The sequence below is a fragment of the Neodiprion virginianus genome, chromosome 2 (genome assembly GCF_021901495.1).
Source record: "Neodiprion virginianus isolate iyNeoVirg1 chromosome 2, iyNeoVirg1.1, whole genome shotgun sequence".
NCBI classification, from domain to species: Eukaryota; Metazoa; Arthropoda; class Insecta; order Hymenoptera; family Diprionidae; genus Neodiprion; species Neodiprion virginianus.
Window position 1 is genome coordinate 23659156 of NC_060878.1, and position 20819 is coordinate 23679974.

The window sequence follows — 20819 nt, forward strand, 5'->3', positions numbered from 1 at the left end:
CAGGGTTGAATTGATGGAAAAGTATGTTGAAAAAAGTCGCGTTTTCTCGCGGGTCTAAAGTGATTGGCTGAGGCTGATTAATACTTGATGGTAAGGTTTCTGGTTAGTGAGTAATATCATGCCGGGGTGTAGCGTGAGATGATTGATTTAGGGAGGAAAGCGATGAAGCGCTAATTGGTCGCATCGTCGTCAAAACAAAGGCGCTATCCCTAATTCTGAGAATAAGGCCTTCTGTGTTTATGAACTATGCATCATTTCTCTTCACGCGCTTCCTGTGTTTAGTCTATGGTGTTACCTTAAATGAGTGATGAGATCACGATGAGATTGAAATCTATTGCAAGTGTTTATTGCTTTAAGTCATTGCAGCTAAGATCCTATATTAGGGGTTTTATGTGCAAGCTAATGTTGAAAGGACCATGAAAATTGTATATGCGCTGCTTAATGCTTTATAGATACGAACTTGACTGATGAAAAAAGACTGGCAATATAGAGTGTGAGAACTATCGATACAAGGGTATTGTACGTTATGACGGTCATTGTGTATGTCGGTAATGGTCTAAGAACTATGAAACGAGTACGTAAGGCTCTTTTATGGTAACTGCACGTTGGTAAAAGTAGGGCGCAGAGAGGGTACCGTAGTTATCGGCTAGGACGTAACGGTGTACTATTTGTGATTTTATAAATATCAACTTTTGCATAACTTTAAAAATGAATGAAGCAAATAGCATACACATTTTAGGAATGTTTATACAGATTTGCAATTTGTGTATTCACTACTCTTTGTCAAACACATCTTTTTTTAACATAAAAATTGTAAATTTGGCACGCAAATTAGTACTTTCTGAAGTAAAGTAAAGTTTAGTAAAAATAAATTGTTTGGGGCATATTTGGAGATTAATAGCAATTAACTTTTCTCCTGCAAATTAGGAATGTCAAGTCTTTGGTGTCGTGAAATAGTAGAAAAATCATAGTCATTTTCAAGGAGGTATGCATAGTGTCATCATGATCCATCAAGGGGATGCATATTCCATTTCTAAATGGGACTTAAATATCTCTAAATATGAAAGTGCACAAACCAGGAATGCAAAAAAAGGAATAACAACAAGATCTGTTTGAACAAAATCACACCAATACCTTCCGATTTTACGCAAAAATGTATTAGTGTTTTTGTTTGGAATGGCACACAGAATATGGCTTTTATACCCTTTTTGTGTTGCAATGCACAGCCTTTGATAATATCCAAATTCCAGATAGAAGACATTACCACAGTAGGTAAGGACTGACTATAGCATCCCCGTAAACAATATGTGCATAATAAAACCATGCGACTAATCTGTTGCTAAACTTCAGACATTATAGACCTGCAGTGGAAGTTGCAGGATATTATTACAATTTTGTTAAACGAAGCTAGTGTTAAAGACAATTATTAGTGTTAATTAAAGTAGTTTCAAGTTCAGGTATTATATTCAGAATAGATACATAACAAATACACTTGAATAACTATTGACGAAAATTTACTGATTAATTACTTCGATCATGTGGGAATTTAAATACAAAACTCTGACCTGAACATGAATATAAATCGCTACAAAGAGTAGCAAGTTGTTTACACAGCATACACTTCAAAGCGGCAAAAATACGATTTATTCTTACAGAACATTTAGATAGGATTATATTATCCAGGAATGAACTCACAGTTCGGAGTTACGCTATTTGGTGTCTAAGCTTTGATTCAATCGACATTCATTTCCGGAATTTGAAAATACCAGAAACCGTGGCAGAAAGTGCATTAAAAATATTAAGTTACTTATCGCAAAATGCGTAAAATTATTACTCAAACTGTTTTTAACATAATTGCTGAAATAAGATGTTTCTAACGTAATTAAAGAGATAAGCTATTTCTCTTAGCAAGCATCACAATGTTGTACAAGAAAATGTATACAATACTTGGAAGAACAAAAATGATACTTTATTCATACAATACAAAATGTCATATTATTGTCTCATTATTTTTCTTTTTTTCAACTTCTTTGACGCTTTTTTAATTACTTTCGTTGCAGGGTTCAATTTCGTAAGGCTTTTTCTTTTTTTAGCACTAGGGGATATTAAATTTATTGTACTGTTTAGATCTGGAATTTTTTCCGCTTCCTCTTGTTTCTTTTTTATTTTAATTTCTGTATTTACCGAATCTTTCGACATAGTTTTTGTATTGGTCGCGTCTAGTACAGAGTTTTCAGTCTCTTGATGACCCTGTAACTTAAGTTTTTTACTATCTATATTTAATGCCCCCTTATTTTTTTTTTTGCGTTCTGTGAATGGAGAAACTTTTTCAATAATCTTTGATTTTTTTCTTACGTTCTGGGATAAACTATTCATCTTTCGAATATCTGCTGATGTGACAGATTTAGATTTCGGATTCCGTTTTAAGTTTTTGAAAGAATTATCCACTATTTCATTCGAAACTTCATCATTGTCAACTTCTATGATAACTTCTTGGCGAATTTTAAAAATATTTTTCTTTGTTGCTACAGTCTGATTTTCATTTATAATTGATACTTCCTGTTTAACTTTCTGGTTAGCAAACTTCCTTGCTAATACCATACAAGTTATCCTCGCTCCACAATTCTCAGTCGCCAATAAATTTAAACTGTTTTTTGTGAGCCTCCACACTTTCAATTCGCCAGAACTAGATGAAGTTGCAATAATATCATCAGAGCAGGCTATAGCTTTCACTCTAGAATCATGGGCAATTTTTAAATAACTTTTTGGAGGACTCTCCCAATTGTACAATTGAACTTGCCCGTTATCATGACCAATGATAATCAAGTCATCGTGAAATTCAACGCAAGTGACCCTACACTCAAATTTCGCTTCGTGAATGATTCCGGCGTTTTCAACAGAATACAGAATGAGCATCGAATTTGTGGCAATCAGGTACTTTGTCCCATCTGGGCTCCACTTCGTCACTGTTATATTTTTTGCATATGGTCCTAGCTTTGGTATTAAATTAGTCGCATAGGCTTGTCTGCCTTTAACTAAATTCCAAGTTCTGAGTACACCATCACTACCAACGGACAAGGCAAGTTTACCCGACGGATGAATACATATTGTATTGACTGAAGAACCTTTGTGTGCATTTTTCCAATGTTTTTCCAGCTTCCAGTTGCCACAGCGAACTGCCGCTATGCTTCCATCTGTACTACACGTCAGAATGTGCGAAGCATTTGGTGTAAACGCAATACTGTTCACTGTATCTAGATGTAACAGAAACAATATATATCAGGATATATAGGTCCGTCGATGAATTGTGTATCTCGATGGCAAATATCTGTTAACGGGATAAATTGTCTTGCTTTATGAGTTAGTAAGCAAAATTTCATAAATAAATTTTTATGCAATAATAACTGAAGACGTAATGGATTTAGGGGTATGTCAAACAATGCATTCTTTCGGGAATTTTCCGACTGGTTTAGACAAGAAATCATATTATACTTTGATGATACGAAATTTGTTCTTCTGAACCTATTATGATTAATGCTAGAATAGTAAATTAATGGTAATAGTATAGAATTTGTTATAATAATGTTTAAATTCCATTGTAATTTATCATTATTGAAATTAATGTAATTTACCATTGTGATGAGTCAATTTGCCAGTTTCCATTCTGTTCTGCATATTGTACAAGTAAATTGAATCATCAGCTCCAGCGGATGCTAGATAATGTCTGCTGCTAGCAAGATCTCTGATGCTAGCCTGATGAGTATGGGTAGCAAAATTGCGGATCAATTTGAATCCCTGAAGCGAAAATATTCAGAAATATTTTAATTTACTGACTAGGGCAGCTCCTCAAGTACGCTTTGTATAAAACTAATCATCCCATGAGACCTTTTGATCACGACGACTCTGAGATTGGTAAACATTTAAATATCCTCAGCTTGACCTCCTATAGAGACTACCAAGACCTACTATTCCGATACAAAGTTATTAATAACTAAATCGATTCTACTCCTGAGAATTCAAGATGTTTCACCTTCACATTCCACATGCATTGGCTATGAGAAACGACATCATTTTCCAGGCACCAGTCCTGTTTAACACCTACCTGGCTAAGTCCATTTCAGTGCAATTAAGCAATTTAGCAAATACGAATAGCATATGGATTGATCTGGAGAACATGTCTATCTCCTTCTTTAAAAAAATTGCTGTGGATGCCTGTTTTGATTGTCTGTAATCCTATTGTTTCTGTTATTTCTATATTCTACTACCTATACATTTTATAAATTTTGTTCAATGGATGTACGCTCGTATACATACAATAAATAAATAATTTAATGAAATTACATGAATTTTGAACTAGATTGCACCCAAGTGTCGTAAAAAATATTTCAAGAAATGCATTGATCTCACAATCTTAATTTAACTAGTTCCAATCTAGTTCTGAAAGTACATGCCGTGATCCAAAATTTACACATATATCCATTCAGTTTATTTTTCAATGAACATAACTAGCACTAAATTATCTATTTCAAGTCATGACTTTCATCACTGAAAGGGATGCCTAGTCGATTTCGACGTTGATGTACATATCTCCAAATATCTCACATATCTCAACCATAAAATCAGAATTGCGTATAGAATGGGGCTATTAAGCCCTTTTTTGTGTTTGAGATACATGAACTTCGACATTTGGAAATATGTAACAATACTGAAAAGCACACAGTGTACAAAAGACGTGCCGCCAGTCTATCCTCACTATAACGCATATCCCAACGTAAAGGTCAAACAAAGATAGAAATATCCTCCCCAATTAGTGAAAGAGATGGTGTCCTCGTAACTCCATCTCTTTCGTTGTCAATCAAAAAAAAGTATCTGAGTAGGACAAAATCCTCCCAATATTTTATCTTCTCGACGACACTATCTCGAGCAACGCCGCGTTACGGCAAGCTTTTCAGTATTAATATATTTCAGGGGTCGAAATTGACGAGCGCACCGTCTTAACCTAAAAAATGTTGACATGCCTTAATTAGGTCAAGTTTACTCACATCGTCACTGGTTTCTACTCCGTAACCTAGTAAGAACTGTTCGTATGTTCCTATTATAATTTCAATATTATCTAACGTCGTCATTTTTAAATTTAAAGCCTACATGTGACAAACGTAACGTCTGTAACAACTGACAACAACTGATATTGCTCTCACTCACGTGGCCCTCAGCAGCAGGGTATGGACTGCTCAGCAGCGGCACGACCATAGACATATAATAGACCGTGGGAGTACGGAGATTGCCCATAGAATAGACCGCGTGACCGGGCTGAGAACTCTGAGAAGTCTATGGCAGAATAGAAAGAGAAAGTTGCGTAGTGCACCGCTGTCTTCGTTTAGTCGCGCATGCGTGGGGCACGCATACACTACTGCGAAACTTCGGTTCATGGAGACTAGAGTAAAGGAGTCCAAACGCATATGGCGGAATCGTCGAAAAGTGGTTCGTGAAAGTGATGAATGATATTGTAGTTCGGGATGTATTCGCAAGCGATACTAGCCCCTGGTTACGAATAGGGTACGCTGACATAGCCCGCAGTGGTGGCGCTGCCAGGCGGTTACAATCCGTGGATTGTTTATCACTTTCACCGACCATTTGGCTAGCATTGCGTTCAGACTCCTTACCTCTAGTCTCCATGCTTCAGTTATTATTATATAGTCTAATTAACATTTGTGCCGCGTTCGAAAATTGACTGACAGTACTGTCAGCAATATTTTATCTTTTTTGCGCTTCCAAGTTTGTGGATAGCTCTGACTCTGTCCTAGGGAATTTTCAGTACTGTCAGTCAATTTACGAACACGGCCAAAAGTGTAACGAACGTCTAGTGACATTGGTAAAACGAACAGCGCCACGTCCGACGTCACGTCCGCTAAAACGAACGCGCAAGTGTACACTCCCCACCAAAGTGTAGAAAGTGTAGCTAGCACGAGCAAGCCTTATGCTCCCCACGAAAGTGTAGAAAGTGTAGCTAGCACGAACAAACCTATGGATTCGAAAATTCCTGAAACCCCTGGCCGCTCCCGATTATGCATTTTAGTTGTTTTTCGATTTTCTCGAAAACCGCGTGGGAGCAAATAATGAAAGTATAATGAAATTAAGAGCAATTTGCGAGCATTTTTTTGGCAAAAAATTTTCCAAGAAATTCGAAGGTCGCAGGCCAACTTCACATAGATTGAATTTGGGGATTTGACTGACCGCTAGTGGTGATTTGACGTTTAGAAAACATGACAATAAGTTCTATGTACTTTCGTAGTAAGACCACTAGTAGGACAGCCGCGAATGACTTTAATCTTGGTATTTTCTCTATGGCATCCGTCTTTTTCCCCCCACCACATTACATGACACTACTCACGCATAATGGCGGAGGGCAGGGCGGAGGGTAATGATAAGGAAGATTCGTCACAAGGATTTTCGAGTTTTCGCTCCCAGCGCAAAATGTCATCTTCATCCGAAGATGAGAATATTCCTATTCCTAAGCGCCCCGGGCCTGACCTTGGAATTGGAGGCCAACCGCTGCAATCTGAAAAGGAGAAGACCGGCGCTAGTCATTCTACAGGTTAGGTTTGATGCTTTGTTGTAATCAAATGCGCGTTATTTGCAGATGACAGATCGAGTTCAAGGCGACTATTAAACAAAAACGAAAGCTAATCATAAATTGGTTATCTAATTATAACGAATTGTTTCACTTCGTATTGTCCTCAAACATTGTCAAGAATGTTATATTAACTTAATTATCAAATAACATCCATTATGATAACTTTTTAAAGCTATAAATTTTATGTGCGAACGAGTTTTCGTAGGTTGTTTTTATCGTGAGTGTTTATACTATTATCTTGAATTTACCAATCTTGTTATATTTCAATGAAATGTTTATACCAAAGGACCCGATTCAACCATCTGATGCAGACTACGTCATCTTCTGTGTTGAAATTTTTTTTTGTCACCGGAATGACTCAGATGGCGATAAACGACCCAGACTCGTGGAATCAAATTAATTACATCGATCATATTTCATGACATATTCAATCCTATGAATTGTCAAGAAGGCGAATTTTTTAAAACACATTTCCACCAATCCTGTCTGACTTACCTAGTCATGCTAATGTCAGATCTTCTTAGATCATTGTTATAAAATGGTTTCGATTTCAGTGACAAGTATTCAGCAACTTACACTAACCCAAAGTAAATCAATAGAATTCAGAATCAAAACTGTAATGTATAGTTCTTTAATTTTCCATTCATATGATTTCTCAAAAGAATGCACAATCCTGTATTATCAATCCTATTTTCTGTTTGCAGCATCAGATTTGCCCCGCAAGAAAGAAAATCCATTCAGTTTTAAGTACTTCTTAAAAAGTGACTTACACACAAATCATCAACACACAGGAGCTAGACCAAAAGTCTACCTACCGTCTTCAGCTAAAGCCGAAGCAGTTTGTTCGAATAACGAAGCAGGAGTATATCCAAGAAATCCAGTCGAATTACCAGACTTTGTACAAGATCATTTAGTTATTGAACAATGCTATTTGAACCACGATGCAAACGTTCAACCAAGCTTGGAAATCGACAATCTTCCAGACTTTGCGTTGAACAGCATGGAACAGAGATCCAAGAAGCAGTGGAACGACCCAAAAAAACGTCAGCTTGAAAATCTGGGTGATTTATCCCTTGATCTTACAATCAGTTTAGAAAAGGGGGAACGGGGAGACAGAGAAGAACGAGGACAACCCGAACTACCCGTTCCCAACGCCGCAAGACCCAGAGCATTGAACTTGCCCAATCTTGAGAGACGTAATGTCGACCCAACCACTTGGTCTGGACCTGTTGGTTAGTTGTTCATTGTTATTACTCTGTGAGAATAATTTGCTTTTATTTTTTGGTGTACGCAAATTACCTCAGCAAGATTTCTCGTTGAGAAATAAAGAATAAGTAATTAAGGTATGCGTGACAAAATGTAATCTGGAAGTCAAACAAAATTTTAAAGACTTTCAGCTTAAAATATTTAAAAAGACTGTTGATCATGAATCTGATCTTCCAAAGGGATAAATAAGTTTTGAATCTGGTCAAGTCGTTAAGTCTTCTACCTTTCTTCCTATTAAGAAAAAATTTAATATTCACTGATGATGCAACTGATTACGTATTCGGATGGAGTCCTGACACAAGGTTTACCGACTGCTAAATGAAGCAAAAATAAGATCTAGTATCCACATTCATATCATGATAGATAAGCTCTATACATAAAACGATTAGGAGAAAACTCGTGAAGTTAGCAGTTTTAAAACGTACTGATGATGTTACAATAGTTAGTCGATTTAATATGCGCCAACAACACTACGAAATTAGCGTAAGTCACGTGAGTACAAATGGGATAGATGCTGTTGAAGCTTCATTAGTCGTGGAAAAGAGAGACGGGAAACACCAAATATCGAGGTGTAAAGCCCCAAGTCCGATCATAATGTGACAAGTAAATCCATGAATTGACAATACAGAAGTACTGTCAAAGTTATGAATTTGCCATTTTCACCAGATAATGTTGACAATTTAAGGTTCACAATTATTTTCACAATTATCTAACTTATATTTTTATCAAATACGCCATTTTGTTTCAAAAATATTTTCTCCAAACTTGTCTACAATATTTTTTACTTTGTCGTGTCAGAGTCCTGAATGCGTAATTAAAACATCTTATGTAAACTGTGCTTGAAGCCACTTTGGAAGTTTGAACTGAGTTGTCCAAAGAGGAAATAAAGTAACTGATAGTAACTACGAATTTAATATTGCTTATATTTACTTACAGTGTTTCTACATCAAGATAGTTTCTAAATATTTTGTAAATTTTGATTAAATTTGTGTGAAATGTTGAATCTACTGAAGGCATCAAAAGCAGTGCCACAACTCCAGGTTTTTTTCTTTTATTATAAGTAAACAATCTCTTGAAACCCTTTACATATATGTAAACAGATCCTTCCTTAAATAAAACAGGTTGTAAAATGACGTGACACTTTTTTTCCAGCCACATACTTTATACAAGTCTCATTGTTCTCAGGATTCCCATTCGACCTGCAATTACCCTTGGTCGAAGCTAATGTTGGCAATACCAACGGGGCCTTACGAAATAGTTCTCAAACTAGTGAAACGGAAGTCACAAAGTCTTTGCCTGACTTCTTGAGCGATGGTCCAATCCATAACAGAACTAGTTTACCAGTTGAGAATTGCCACAGTCCAGGTTCCCCCGAACAGATTAATCAGAGGGTAAGGATTTGAATTCAATTAGACTTGCAATCCATTTTTTTTTTAAATAGTAGTACCATTTGTGCTGTTTGCTAGTGACGTATCTGTGCAAGAAATTTGCTATCATTTTATGATGCATAAATCTAGCTGCATGTGAAACTAAACAACTCAACCAAAGTTCGTTTATAAAAAGAAAGTTTGCATGGTTTTGTTTCAGCTTATTTTGGAAAATGAACGACTGAGGAGAGAACAGGAAATCATGCAGAGGCAATTAGGCGAGCAATCCAGAAGGTAGTTTAAGTTGATTCAGTTTTTATAAATTGTTTTTTACCTGATACAAAGCATCTTAAAACCCTAGAACACATGTATCTTTTTTTCTACCTTCTAACTCATGACTTATGAGTGGGGTCGACAACAACCCCACACATTTCTTTTTCTTAAAATCGTTCTGAAAGCAATAATGGGGTTCGTAAGTACATAAATATTTTCGTTTTTTTTTGTAACGAAACGAATAGTGAAGATTAAATTTAATTTCATTAAAGTATAGTTGGTTGAAAATTTGATTAACTACCTTAAAGTGTTAAAAAAACGGCGAAAACATGGTTTTTCGAAATTTTTTTTTTTTTAATCAACCTATGTCCAAATTTTAATCGAGATTTTGAAGAGTATTTTGAATTTGGAAAATCTGATTTTAGATCCAAATTCAGCGACCTCGAAAACCATAATACTGAGATACAGAAAATCGATCGAATTTTTTTACCGACACAAAAGCGGCACGGAAATCTCATTTTTGCTGCACTGCTAAGGGGTTAAGTAGCTTGAAGTCTGCAGTATCTATATGTAAATATTGTTTCAGAATACAGTCGTTGGAATCAGAATTAATCTCGAGGGGGTCTATTGATCACGAAGAAATGGCAGTTCTTGAGAAAACGATTGAACAGGTGGAAGATAATCTCAAAAGAAGTACTGTGAGTAACACAATACAATGATGATCAAATACAATAATTACTGGAATTTCGACAATAGAGATTTGAATACTCACATAGAAATTTAGGCAACAAAAACGAACTTTGCAATATCCATCAAATGAAGTCACACAGATAGTCAGAATTGCGGCTGTGCGTAGCTTTTTCAGACCCACGTTTTATTTGTTTGCCTTTTGGCTGCACAATTAATGAGTTTCATTGTTTTGTATTATCTAATATGAGTTGTATGATAACAGTTCCTTCTTTTGGCTCTTTCATCCTCGATTCCTAAACTAACGATTGACAACTGCTATCACTTTTGCTAAGTGATTAAAAATAAACTTGTTCTTGACTATCGTTTCATGATCTGTTACTACTTTTGCTCTCTTAGCTGCACCTTGCCTAAAACTTTATTACACTAGGATGCTCACTTGATCGGAAGAAGAGAAAATCAGGGAATAGGCATGATAATTTGAGTTCCTGAAATGTACTTGGGTTGATTTTTTTTTTTAACAAAATCTAAGAATCTCTCTAAGAAACAGGAGTATTCTACCTTACAGAGTGGTTGCCTTACATACTCTTTAATCCTGTAATACGATGTTTTTGTTTGGATAATGTAAGATTTTCTAACATTGAATTATCCAAATTTCCTGTAGTCAAATAATTCTTCAACCCTCCTTAAAAAGTAAGATGTTTTTAATTCCAGAGAAGAGCAGTCAATGCAGAAAGTGCTGTCACATCTTTGAAACAGGACATAAAAGTACTGAGGGTAGGTTTATTTATTTATAGGGTGAATCCTTTTAGAATGAAACTTATTTGGTTTTTCTCTGTATCTCAGGACTACGAAACCTGCTGAAATAATAATTATTTAATACAGTACCCACATGCATCTTAAGCTATGTGTACAGGGTACGTCAGTACAATCTCTGAAAATAAGAGGTGCTTAGTGGGTCTATGGGCACTACCTTGCACCCAATTAGACGAACCACGTTGAAGTGACATTAATATTGATATTACCGTGGATAAGGAATATGTCCATGTATCAGTAGATACCGTAAGCTATCACTTTTTTATTGACCAACATATCTCTCAATTTAGACAGTTTTCTCTGGAATCTTGAACACCAGTGTTTAAATACGTTTTGTTGTCATTGCAAGTAGTTTGATTGTCATGTGTCATTGAAATTTTACTCTGATATCAGTATAGTCTGGTTGATTGGCTATGAGTGACGCCTGTCGAGCAACTAAGCTCCTTCTGTTCTCAGGGTTGTTACTGACATCACATGTACACATTATTTTGATTCGGTGCAGACTCATCTAAATTCTTGGTCGGGAGTGTTGGGCATAAAGAATTTGTTTACTTGAATTGTGAAATCAGATAAATTACACTATGTAAGGGTTTAAAATTTTGGGTATTTGTAGATGCGAATATCTTGAAAGATGTTACGTAGAAAGAAAAGTAAGTGTTTAATTACGTCAAGTTCAGAATCTTGAAAGTTTTTTTACGCACTACTTACACATTAGAAATGAGAATACTCGGTATTTAAAAGAGTTGAAAAAAGTGTCCATATTAATTATTCAAAAAACTGCGAATGTGCTTTAATGAGTTTGTGTACACTTTCGTTTATAACTCATGAATGATGTTTTTATCTGTACAGATTACATGTAACTGTGTTTAATTAGTTTCTGCTTTGATTTAGGCAGAAATGCGGACATTGAGGTTGGAAAATGAAGAACTTCGGTTAAGGATGGAAACTGGATGTGGTGGTAGTGATGTTTCTAATCGAGGCATGAGGAGAATAGCTGACGACCTAAAGACTGCGGCATCTACGGCTGAATTCTCGCTAAGGTATTTGAAATAATTGTACAAGTACAATGAATTTGGGATTCTACATTTCGGTTCATTGAAATTTTTGTCAGGGATAAGGCAGGAAAAGCCTATTAATTTTTCTACCCCGACATTGAAAGTTTAAAAGTAAATATATTGATCACTTATCTACTTTTGTAAAATTTCTATAAAGTTTGGTATGAGACGAAAATAGGTAACATCCACCTGAGGAGTTTTACTAATTGTTAATCTAGTAAAATTTCACGCCAGAAGATCTCAAGAGCCCATAATTTCCGATGTAATCACTTTTCAAAGGCTGTCATATTTTTAATAACTTGGTAACGCCTAAAAATTCTCTGCCAGTGCTATTTTTGATCGATTTCACACCTTGAAAGCCTGAATTGCGCGTTTAAAAGAGTATGATAATAAGTACTACGTTATTACGCTTATGGAAATTTCATTATAACAGTTTAAACGAGTTTATGTAATGCGCATGATTCAGCGAAAAATTGTAAAATTAACAGTCTGAAACAGTTTGCAGTAAGGGGGTCAAGAAATACAAAGAAATTTGACACAAAACTATAATCTCAGAATTTCAAATGCGTAATACTATGAATTAAGAAAAACAGAATGAAAATTTTTAAAACATCTATTTAAATATCGAATTATTAACATTTTTACGTATAACATGCAACAACTATTATAGATGTAAAAAGAAATTGTATTTGCAAGTGGTCGTTTGATTAGTTAGTGATTCGTTTGGTGCTGAGTCAGTTGTTAAAGATCACATAAATAACAAGATTTTCTTCTTAGAAAGTTACTCCAGAGTTAAAACCTTTCTAAGACAAGCCAATTTTACTCTGATCAAACCAGCAAGTCTGAGGTGATGCCCAAATTTCATGAAAATCGGACTCATAAAGTTTCCGTCCGCTCGTTCTTTCATATCTACACAGCCAAATTGAATATAAAAATAATGACTTGAAATTTAACTTCCTGTTGGTTAAAAGAAAATATTAATCCCTGTCACTACCTGGAACATTTGAAAATTAAGTTCCAACATTAATAAATATTAGATTCAAAATCCTGCACAAACATCCAATTCATATGGAAAAAAGTGCTTTACATCAAATTTTATGGCTATTTGGAGATTGTGGTACAATTTTTTCGAAATTTACACTTAGACATAGTGTTTTATTTCGTTTATTACTATTACAATCATCATTCTGTTCTCGTTTTCACAAGTGTCACCCCAAAATCATTATATGTGCGTTTAATTACAGGCAGCTAATATCGGGTGTGGATAATTTGAGACTACTTGCCTCAACGATTGAGAATATGGATAGGATACACGATTCATCAAGTGATATTTTTCCTGACATTGAAGACGACAATGCTATAGGTCCTGCATTGTAAAGACACCTCTCTTCTCATGATGTTATTTTAAATATTATTTTTTTGGCAACTGATAGTCACCCATGTCTCGTGAATAAATCAGATTCTGTTCTTTTTTATACCCGAATCCTGATCAATTATTGTTATATATCTTCTCGATAGATGTATATTGTTCCTCTGTAAAATATGACATAATCATATTCTACGCGATCTATAGCAACAAATCGAAGTGAGATAGACAAAGAGCATTACTAGAAACACTTACTTTTCTTGCCAGATGCCCTTGATCAAAGGAGTAATATGTAAGTCTTAGTCGCTGATACTAATGATATGTTGAGATTTGAATGAGATGTAAATACCTGTAATAAAGAACAAGGATCGTAGAATTAAATATACTCTCAAAACGATCTCAAATCTTGAGCTTTTTAAAAATTATTTTTCTCTCTATCTAATAATATTACAAAAAAATGTCTTTACCGTGTGAAAATATGGTTTTATTTTCTTGTAAAAGATATCATTATATTAATACCGAATGTTTATAAAAATTTCAAATCGACCTGAGTCTAATCATTAATCTCTCCAATTTGGTTCGAGATTTTTAATATAATTATTTTGACTCTCGAAAGCACTGTTTTATTTATTTATTTTTTTCAAATTCTTTTAATCCATTTGGATTAGCTGTTACGGGATAAAAGGGAGGTATTGACAAGTGGCTATCAATACCACCCAAGATGTTGTTGCAGGTATCTTTGGGTCTGATCTCATCGCTGCTCTCGAGTCAAGGAATGGAGGAAGTAGTAAGAATTGATATAAGGAAGGTTTATGATTGAATGTATAAATGCTTTATTGGAATAGTGACGAATTTAAATGTATAATTGAACGAAGTGGTTTGTTTGAAATTTGGAATCTGAGTGTGTTTGATGGAGAATGAAATAGAAATGTTGGAGTACAAGTGATTTGGGACAAAAAGTACCGTTACATGAAAGGTGTGAGTATCCAGAATAGTGGGGAATAGAATTAGCACAGTAAGAGTGATAAGGTGTGATGTGAAGCTGAATAGAAATAGGACAGGATAGAGACTATAACATTACTATAAGGAATGTGGAACAGCTAGTAGATAGGGGCAATAGGCGGTTGATGAAGATGGGGAAGATGTGTAGCAAAACACCGGACGTAATATAGCTACAATTTTTTAAAATGACTACTTACCTCAATATAAATTGATTGACACAATTTAAGACAATTTGAGAATGCGAAATAGTTCTGAAAACTCATGTGTCAGAAATCAAAAGTTTTGAGCCTCGAGCCAGAGCGAACCAGCGTTCCATTCTTATTTTATTTCAACTTTTTTTGACAGTCATAAAAAAAATTAGGAGGAAAAGTCAGTTCATTATGACTAGTTACTCAAACATTTTCATATGTAACAATAGACTTTTTACAAAGTTTTCAGCTCTATCCAAAATAATTCAGTATTTTCAATTCTTGGAAATTAACATATTGTTCGACACAATTTAAGAATTTGAAAACATTCTTAAAAATCCAGTGTTACACATACGAATGTTCAAGCAACAACCCATATTGGACTTACTCTACCTTCCACAGAAATTTTTTTTTTCAATTAGGAGAAATTATACTTAGCCCCTCATTTACCCCGATTAGAGTGATTCTTTCAGAAATCGTTTGTGAATTGTTAGTAGGCGTTTGATAGCATATTTCCGATGTTTGATAATCAATAGTTTATTTATAATAATTAAAACATACATGCCTAGGGAATTTAAATGACGATGGCCCCTCATTAACCGTATTTTTGATTAAATGCGACGTTATGAATATGCAATCGTTTTTCGGTCGTTTGTAGGTACTCGATATCATGTTCTCAACGTTTGGAATCCAGCCGTTTATTTGTAAAAAAATAAACAATTTTGTTACGATAATATTTCTAGCGAGTCTTATCAATTATAGAGAATTTCCCCTGAATTGAATTTAGTGAACTTCTATTTTTCATAAATTTTTATTTTTTTAATGCACAATCGTTCGTAGGTGTTTGATAGTGCATCTACGAATCACCTGCAATCAATTAGGCTTGAAAAAAATGGAAATACTTGACAAATATATGTATACGCTTATTAACGACATAAAATGATATTCAATTACAAAATCCTACCATCATTCAAATACCCTAGACGAATTTGTTTCCATTTTCATAAGTGAACGTTTGACCATCAAACGTTGGAGATGCACTATCAAACACCGTCGAACGATTACGCATTAAAAAAATTAAAATTTATGAAAAATAGAAGTTCACTAAAATCAGCTATGGAGAAATTCCCCATAATCGATAAGACTACCCAGAAATATTATTGTAAGAAAATTGTTTATTTTTTCACAAATAAACGGCTGGATTCCAAATGTTGAGAATATGATATCGATCACCTACAAACGATTGCATATTGATAACATTGCGTTTAATCAAAAATACGGTTAATGAGGGGGCCATCGTCATTTAAATTCCCTAGGCATATTTGTTTTAATTATTATAAATAAACTATTGATTATCAAACATCGGGAATACGCTATCAAACGCCTACTAACGATTCACAAATGATTTCTGAAAGAATTATTCCAATCGGGATAGATGAGAGGCTAAGTATATGGAGCTACTAATCATATGATCTTATAGCACTGGGATTACAATGCCAATTATTCATGTACTCGATCTCTTCAACAATCTGGATCAAGTCTTGCCAAATTAGCAATTATAAGTCTATGCAATAATCGACAGAAATTTTTTTCCGTACAGGCCCACCCAAACCCACTTACACGCCGAGTACTGGTCACGAAAAATTTTCCATGGGTCATCGTCTTTAAATTTTTCTGTCGAAGCTGGGTTTTACACATACGGAAATTGATTCTGTGACACTTAATTTTTCTCCGTAGCCGATCACGTTGGCAATCAAGAACTAAAATATAAGCTCTACTTTTTTTTATTTACAAGTTTACTTTTCTCCAAACAACTCCAAGCAAGTGCATAATTGACTGGAAAAAGTTGTCATATCAACCCTGTGCGTTTGTAATGAAAAATAAGTGCGAAATGTAATATACCGGGACAATTCGAATATGCGCACAATAGAATATTCAACAAAAGCCCATGTATGAATAATAGCTCAGAACAAAAGTCAAACAATGAAAACTAGACCAAATTCTTTGAATACTGGCAGATAAGTAGCTTACAATTTGTGTATCGTCAGTTTAAAATAGCCTAGTATATAACTATTTACCACTCACAATTAAGGTTAATATTGCATAAGCTGATAAACGTGCTTTATGTAGATTGAACTCCAAATTGTGCTACTGCTAAATGCACAACGTTTAAATAAATGTTGAATGAATACTCTCTTCAACTATCAACATTGTATTTGATCATTAATTAAAACCACGTAACATTATGCAGTGCATTGTTATCATTAAAGTATAGTTACAGGTTAGTTTCACTTCTTTAAGCACATTTGATTCTAGCTTTCAGACCAGTTCCGAGCAGCTTCAGAGTACCCTGTGGTAGACTTTTTACGACTCGCAATAGTTACAAAAAAATGCTCTGCTTGTCAGTCCAAGTCATAATTGAACCACCTTTATATCAGTTATGTAGGTTTTTGACTGTCTGCCTTCACAAATAATTCCCAATACTAGCAAAATATTTCAAAACGCAGATTCATTTTTGATTTTGATATTGCATACCAAGAAAATAAAGTTGGGAATTTTGTAGAACCATTAAAAATTGTGCAATAGCTGGCTGTCTTAAGATAATAATGTAGTAAGTCTTTACCGACTGAGTAAAAAGTTGCTCTTTTTTTAATATTATCAAAGCCTACATGTAGTACTGATGTGAAAATGTCGCAGTCAGCGCAATTTTACATGCAATGCAGAGCAAAAATATTTAAAATACTGTTTGGTTTCATAAGAAAGGAGGGCCAGGAAATGTATTCCTATAATAAGTGATAATTCAATAACAAGAATACATTTTTCGGCATTACTGTTGAGAAGGCTTTGATAATATTCCAAACAAATAACAGACTGCAGCATCCTTTCAAGGGAGCAATCTAATACTATGTGACCTCTGGTTAAGTTGATCATAATTACTACCATGGACACTACACAAGGAGACCGAACTTAAATGCGAGCATTGACAAAACTTGTCACAGTAATCATACACATTAAGTTCGTTTTTTGTACCACTATCGTTGCTAGTTTTCCTTTGGCACCAAAGTGTCATTGATTGCAAGGATTCCAAAGATCGATCAATCTATGATTTTGCAATGTAATTGGTATAAAGTTTTCAATTTAAATTACCGCCTTATACCGCCTCCACTGTTTTTGGTGCACACGGTACACCAGTACTATCTTATTTTAGGGATGTATTTGTTTACATGAAGTTCAGTCTCTTTGTGTAATCTCCATGATTATTACAAAGAATTCTCTGTAGTCATATATTCACGTGGCTTATTAAAATATAACATAATAAAAATTTATAAACAACAGTATGAAATAGTCATTTCTTGTTTCATGTATGCATAAAGCCATCTTTGCAGATTCAAGTATTTTTTGATGTACAAAAGGAAAAATTTCATTTGCTTGCCGTCAAAGATCCGTTCTTCGACCGGCTTTTTTTTTTTTGAGAGAATCATTCAATGCAAAGTTGGACTGCATCATACTCAAGCTAATAGGTGCAACCGATTGATGATAACAATTTGCCTCAATAGTTATCAATATTGTTGGATAGCATTAAAATTGGAATTTATGTACATCAGATAGTTACTCTCGAAGCCGAGCGAGTCGTTGGGTCAGCTCATCTTGCTCTTGGCTCACTGCTGTCGAAGTACCAATGGAACCCAACTGTCCGGAAGGTAGTTCCATGTTCAATTCAAGACTGAAAAGTGAAATGTTAAATTGTTAACCATTTTGGAACATTTAGAAGTTCGACGAATCTATTATATATTATTGATCAAAATTGAATTTGGCATCAATCCAGCAATTAAAACAAGACCCTGTAATTGTGCAAAAAATTCATATCAATTTGAATTAGCGATAGAAGTATTTTACAGTTACAATTTTTGGTAAAGTGTCGAGTAAAAAATTTCGGAAATACCTGTCATAAGGTGAGAAGTAGTAAGGAATATTAATTTGTGAAAAATACAATTATTTGAATTGATCTAACATAATGTCCATTTTTTGTTCAGTACTGAGCAAACCATTAGTCTTATTTATCAATAAATATTTTCAAGCTTATCAATTTCTGATAGTCTTCAAAGGACCTATGCTGAGTATGCTGACTTGAAGACCTCCCAGGCATACGATAACAAACTTGAGTATAAATATTGAAATTTATTGAAAATATTGGCGCTAAAAATAATCTAAAAACTGCCAGAATTGATATTGCTCACATCGTTAGAAATCAGGATTTATCTTGCTTACAAACTAATTTACTGAATTCAAGAGACTGAACATACATAATTAGACCTTTTAAAGTATATTTTTCAGAACTGAACTTTAGAATGTCATCCCAACAGATGCAAAAACACGTTCTTGACTATCAACCAATATTTCAATGGCAATGAAGGTGTAAAATTATTGAGGATTTACGATGTGAACATGATATTACGAGAACTTTTTGTAGCACATCTGACACCAATTCTGAAATTTTTAAAAGAATCATATAACTGCACTCAAAACTAAGGAATCAGAGAAATCACTTCTACCGACTGATCGAATAAACAGAGAAGTTTAGTGTAAGTTTCAATCTTTAAACATTGCGGCTTAATGTTTGTCAGATATCCTTATTTCACTTAAGGCCCTAATCGGTAGTATATTGTTTACCCCGCTTCGTCGGCAACTTGCTGCATCAAAGAGTCGACGTCATTTTGTGGTACATTGGTAGTTGTTGTCTGTGACATGGCATTCTCCATGTAGGAGCTCTGAACATCCAGATCTTCAAACTGGCTCTCAAATTTGTCCATTAGGCCTGAAATTTTCTCAAGATTCATCGACTTCATAGCGGCGTCCATCGCCTTAACTACACCAGCCATTGATTGTGTAACTTTTCTTGTTGTCAGGGCAGTTTGTACTCTGCTTGCGACTGCGTCAACTCGAGCACTCATTCTAAGATAATTCAAGGCTTGATTTTTTTGTCTAATGGCATTTTCAGCATGGATTCGGGCTCCTTCCATGTTACCTTTCTGAATAGCCTTTTTGACCTTGGCCTTCTCCATCTTTTCTTCTTTTTCGCATTTTTTAGAATTTCTTTCCAAATCCTTCACTGCGAACTTGAGATTAAATAAATTCTCTGATCACTTTCTTAAGGAAAATCTGAAGTTAGATTGTACTAATCAAGTAACAACACTATGCAATGACAAATAGTGGTACTGATAGTATCAATTCTTTCTGTAACTTATAACAGCATAATAATTATAAAGTTCAGTAATTAAACCAGCAAATACCATAATCAATAGGGTAACAACTGAACAAAAAGGATACTTTCCATCTGAGAGACGGACATAGCTGATTGTTCGGCCCCCGTTGTGATTGATTCACAAATAACCTCCAAAGAATAATGGTATGTATGATGGAATGTTGACCCTTGTAGCTGCTGTAAATTGCCAGCTGATTATGCACAACAAAATAGAAATGAAGGACTGCTAGTTGAGATTAGAAAGTTTCGCCAGAACTTAATGGAGACTTTATTACCCTATGCGTATTATTTACTCTGCTGACAACCTCTAATAATTGACCAAATGTCAGTGGGAGAAAAATGACGTCACCACAATGAACTTCGCAAAGAAATTACTCATTGCTAGTTTATCCTTGTGCTATTTATGAACTATGTATTAATGCCATAGACGCACAAGGATAGTGGGAAAGGCAGCTCTGTGCTGGGATTTCGTAACTCTCTAGCGACAATTATCGCTATCGTTAACGCCTCCTATCGACGGTTGTCGCTAGTGGTGATTCTGTACGACGCGACGTAGTTAACGATATTTGTCGCTTGGTCGAATCGTTAGGTCACGTTAGGTTACGATAATTGTCGGTCGGCTAGCGATGGATTTGAAAGTCTCCCTAATGCGTAACGATAATCAGTGACATAGTGGACGATAGTTTGGTGCAACAACGTGTCAATGTGTTGCGCGTGAATTATTCTCTAGCCTCCAAAATAGTCTTCAGATTTAAAAAGGATTGAAAACTTTATGAAGTAAGTGAATATGAAGATCCACTTTAACAAGAAATTACTTTTTTCAGAACAATAATATAATCGCTTTAACGTTCTCTATAAATCGGTGTTCACTATCCAAGTGATTGTATAAAATTCAAAAACAT

At 34.8% G+C, this 20819-nt stretch overlaps 3 protein-coding genes across 8 annotated transcripts; 1 reads left to right on the forward strand and 2 right to left on the reverse strand.

Moving 5' to 3' along the window:
- Positions 1-332: 332 nt before the first annotated feature.
- On the reverse strand, positions 333-5319 carry LOC124297168 (p21-activated protein kinase-interacting protein 1-like). 2 transcript variants are annotated; one of them, XM_046747889.1, is made up of 3 exons: positions 5203-5319; positions 3633-3795; positions 333-3254 (listed from the first exon to the last, which is right to left on the reverse strand). In XM_046747889.1, exons 1-3 carry the CDS (start codon positions 5287-5289, stop codon positions 1996-1998), a joined length of 1509 nt encoding a protein of 502 aa, XP_046603845.1. In that variant the 5' UTR covers positions 5290-5319; the 3' UTR covers positions 333-1995. The 2 variants fall into 2 exon arrangements, with proteins under 2 accessions (XP_046603845.1, XP_046603847.1); XM_046747891.1 differs by lacking the exon at positions 5203-5319 and adding an exon at positions 5043-5196.
- A 627-nt stretch (positions 5320-5946) lies between these two features.
- Positions 5947-13860, forward strand: LOC124297169 (uncharacterized). 3 transcript variants are annotated; one of them, XM_046747892.1, is made up of 8 exons: positions 5953-6595; positions 7339-7866; positions 9086-9291; positions 9488-9561; positions 10127-10238; positions 10942-11004; positions 11935-12083; positions 13343-13860. In XM_046747892.1, the coding sequence occupies exons 1-8, from the start codon at positions 6397-6399 to the stop codon at positions 13473-13475; spliced, it is 1464 nt and encodes a 487-aa protein (XP_046603848.1). In that variant the 5' UTR covers positions 5953-6396; the 3' UTR covers positions 13476-13860. The 3 variants fall into 3 exon arrangements, with proteins under 3 accessions (XP_046603850.1, XP_046603848.1, XP_046603849.1); XM_046747893.1 differs by lacking the exon at positions 5953-6595 and adding an exon at positions 6665-6851; XM_046747894.1 differs by lacking the exon at positions 13343-13860 and having other exon boundaries at positions 5947-6595; positions 11939-12079.
- A 4064-nt stretch (positions 13861-17924) lies between these two features.
- Positions 17925-20336, reverse strand: LOC124297177 (charged multivesicular body protein 1b). 3 transcript variants are annotated; one of them, XM_046747907.1, is made up of 4 exons: positions 20193-20336; positions 19983-20094; positions 19326-19791; positions 17925-18378 (listed from the first exon to the last, which is right to left on the reverse strand). In XM_046747907.1, exons 2-4 carry the CDS (start codon positions 20002-20004, stop codon positions 18264-18266), a joined length of 603 nt encoding a protein of 200 aa, XP_046603863.1. In that variant the 5' UTR covers positions 20005-20094; positions 20193-20336; the 3' UTR covers positions 17925-18263. The 3 variants fall into 3 exon arrangements, with proteins under 3 accessions (XP_046603863.1, XP_046603864.1, XP_046603862.1); XM_046747908.1 differs by having other exon boundaries at positions 19983-20108; positions 20193-20330; XM_046747906.1 differs by having other exon boundaries at positions 19983-20305.
- Positions 20337-20819: the final 483 nt, after the last annotated feature.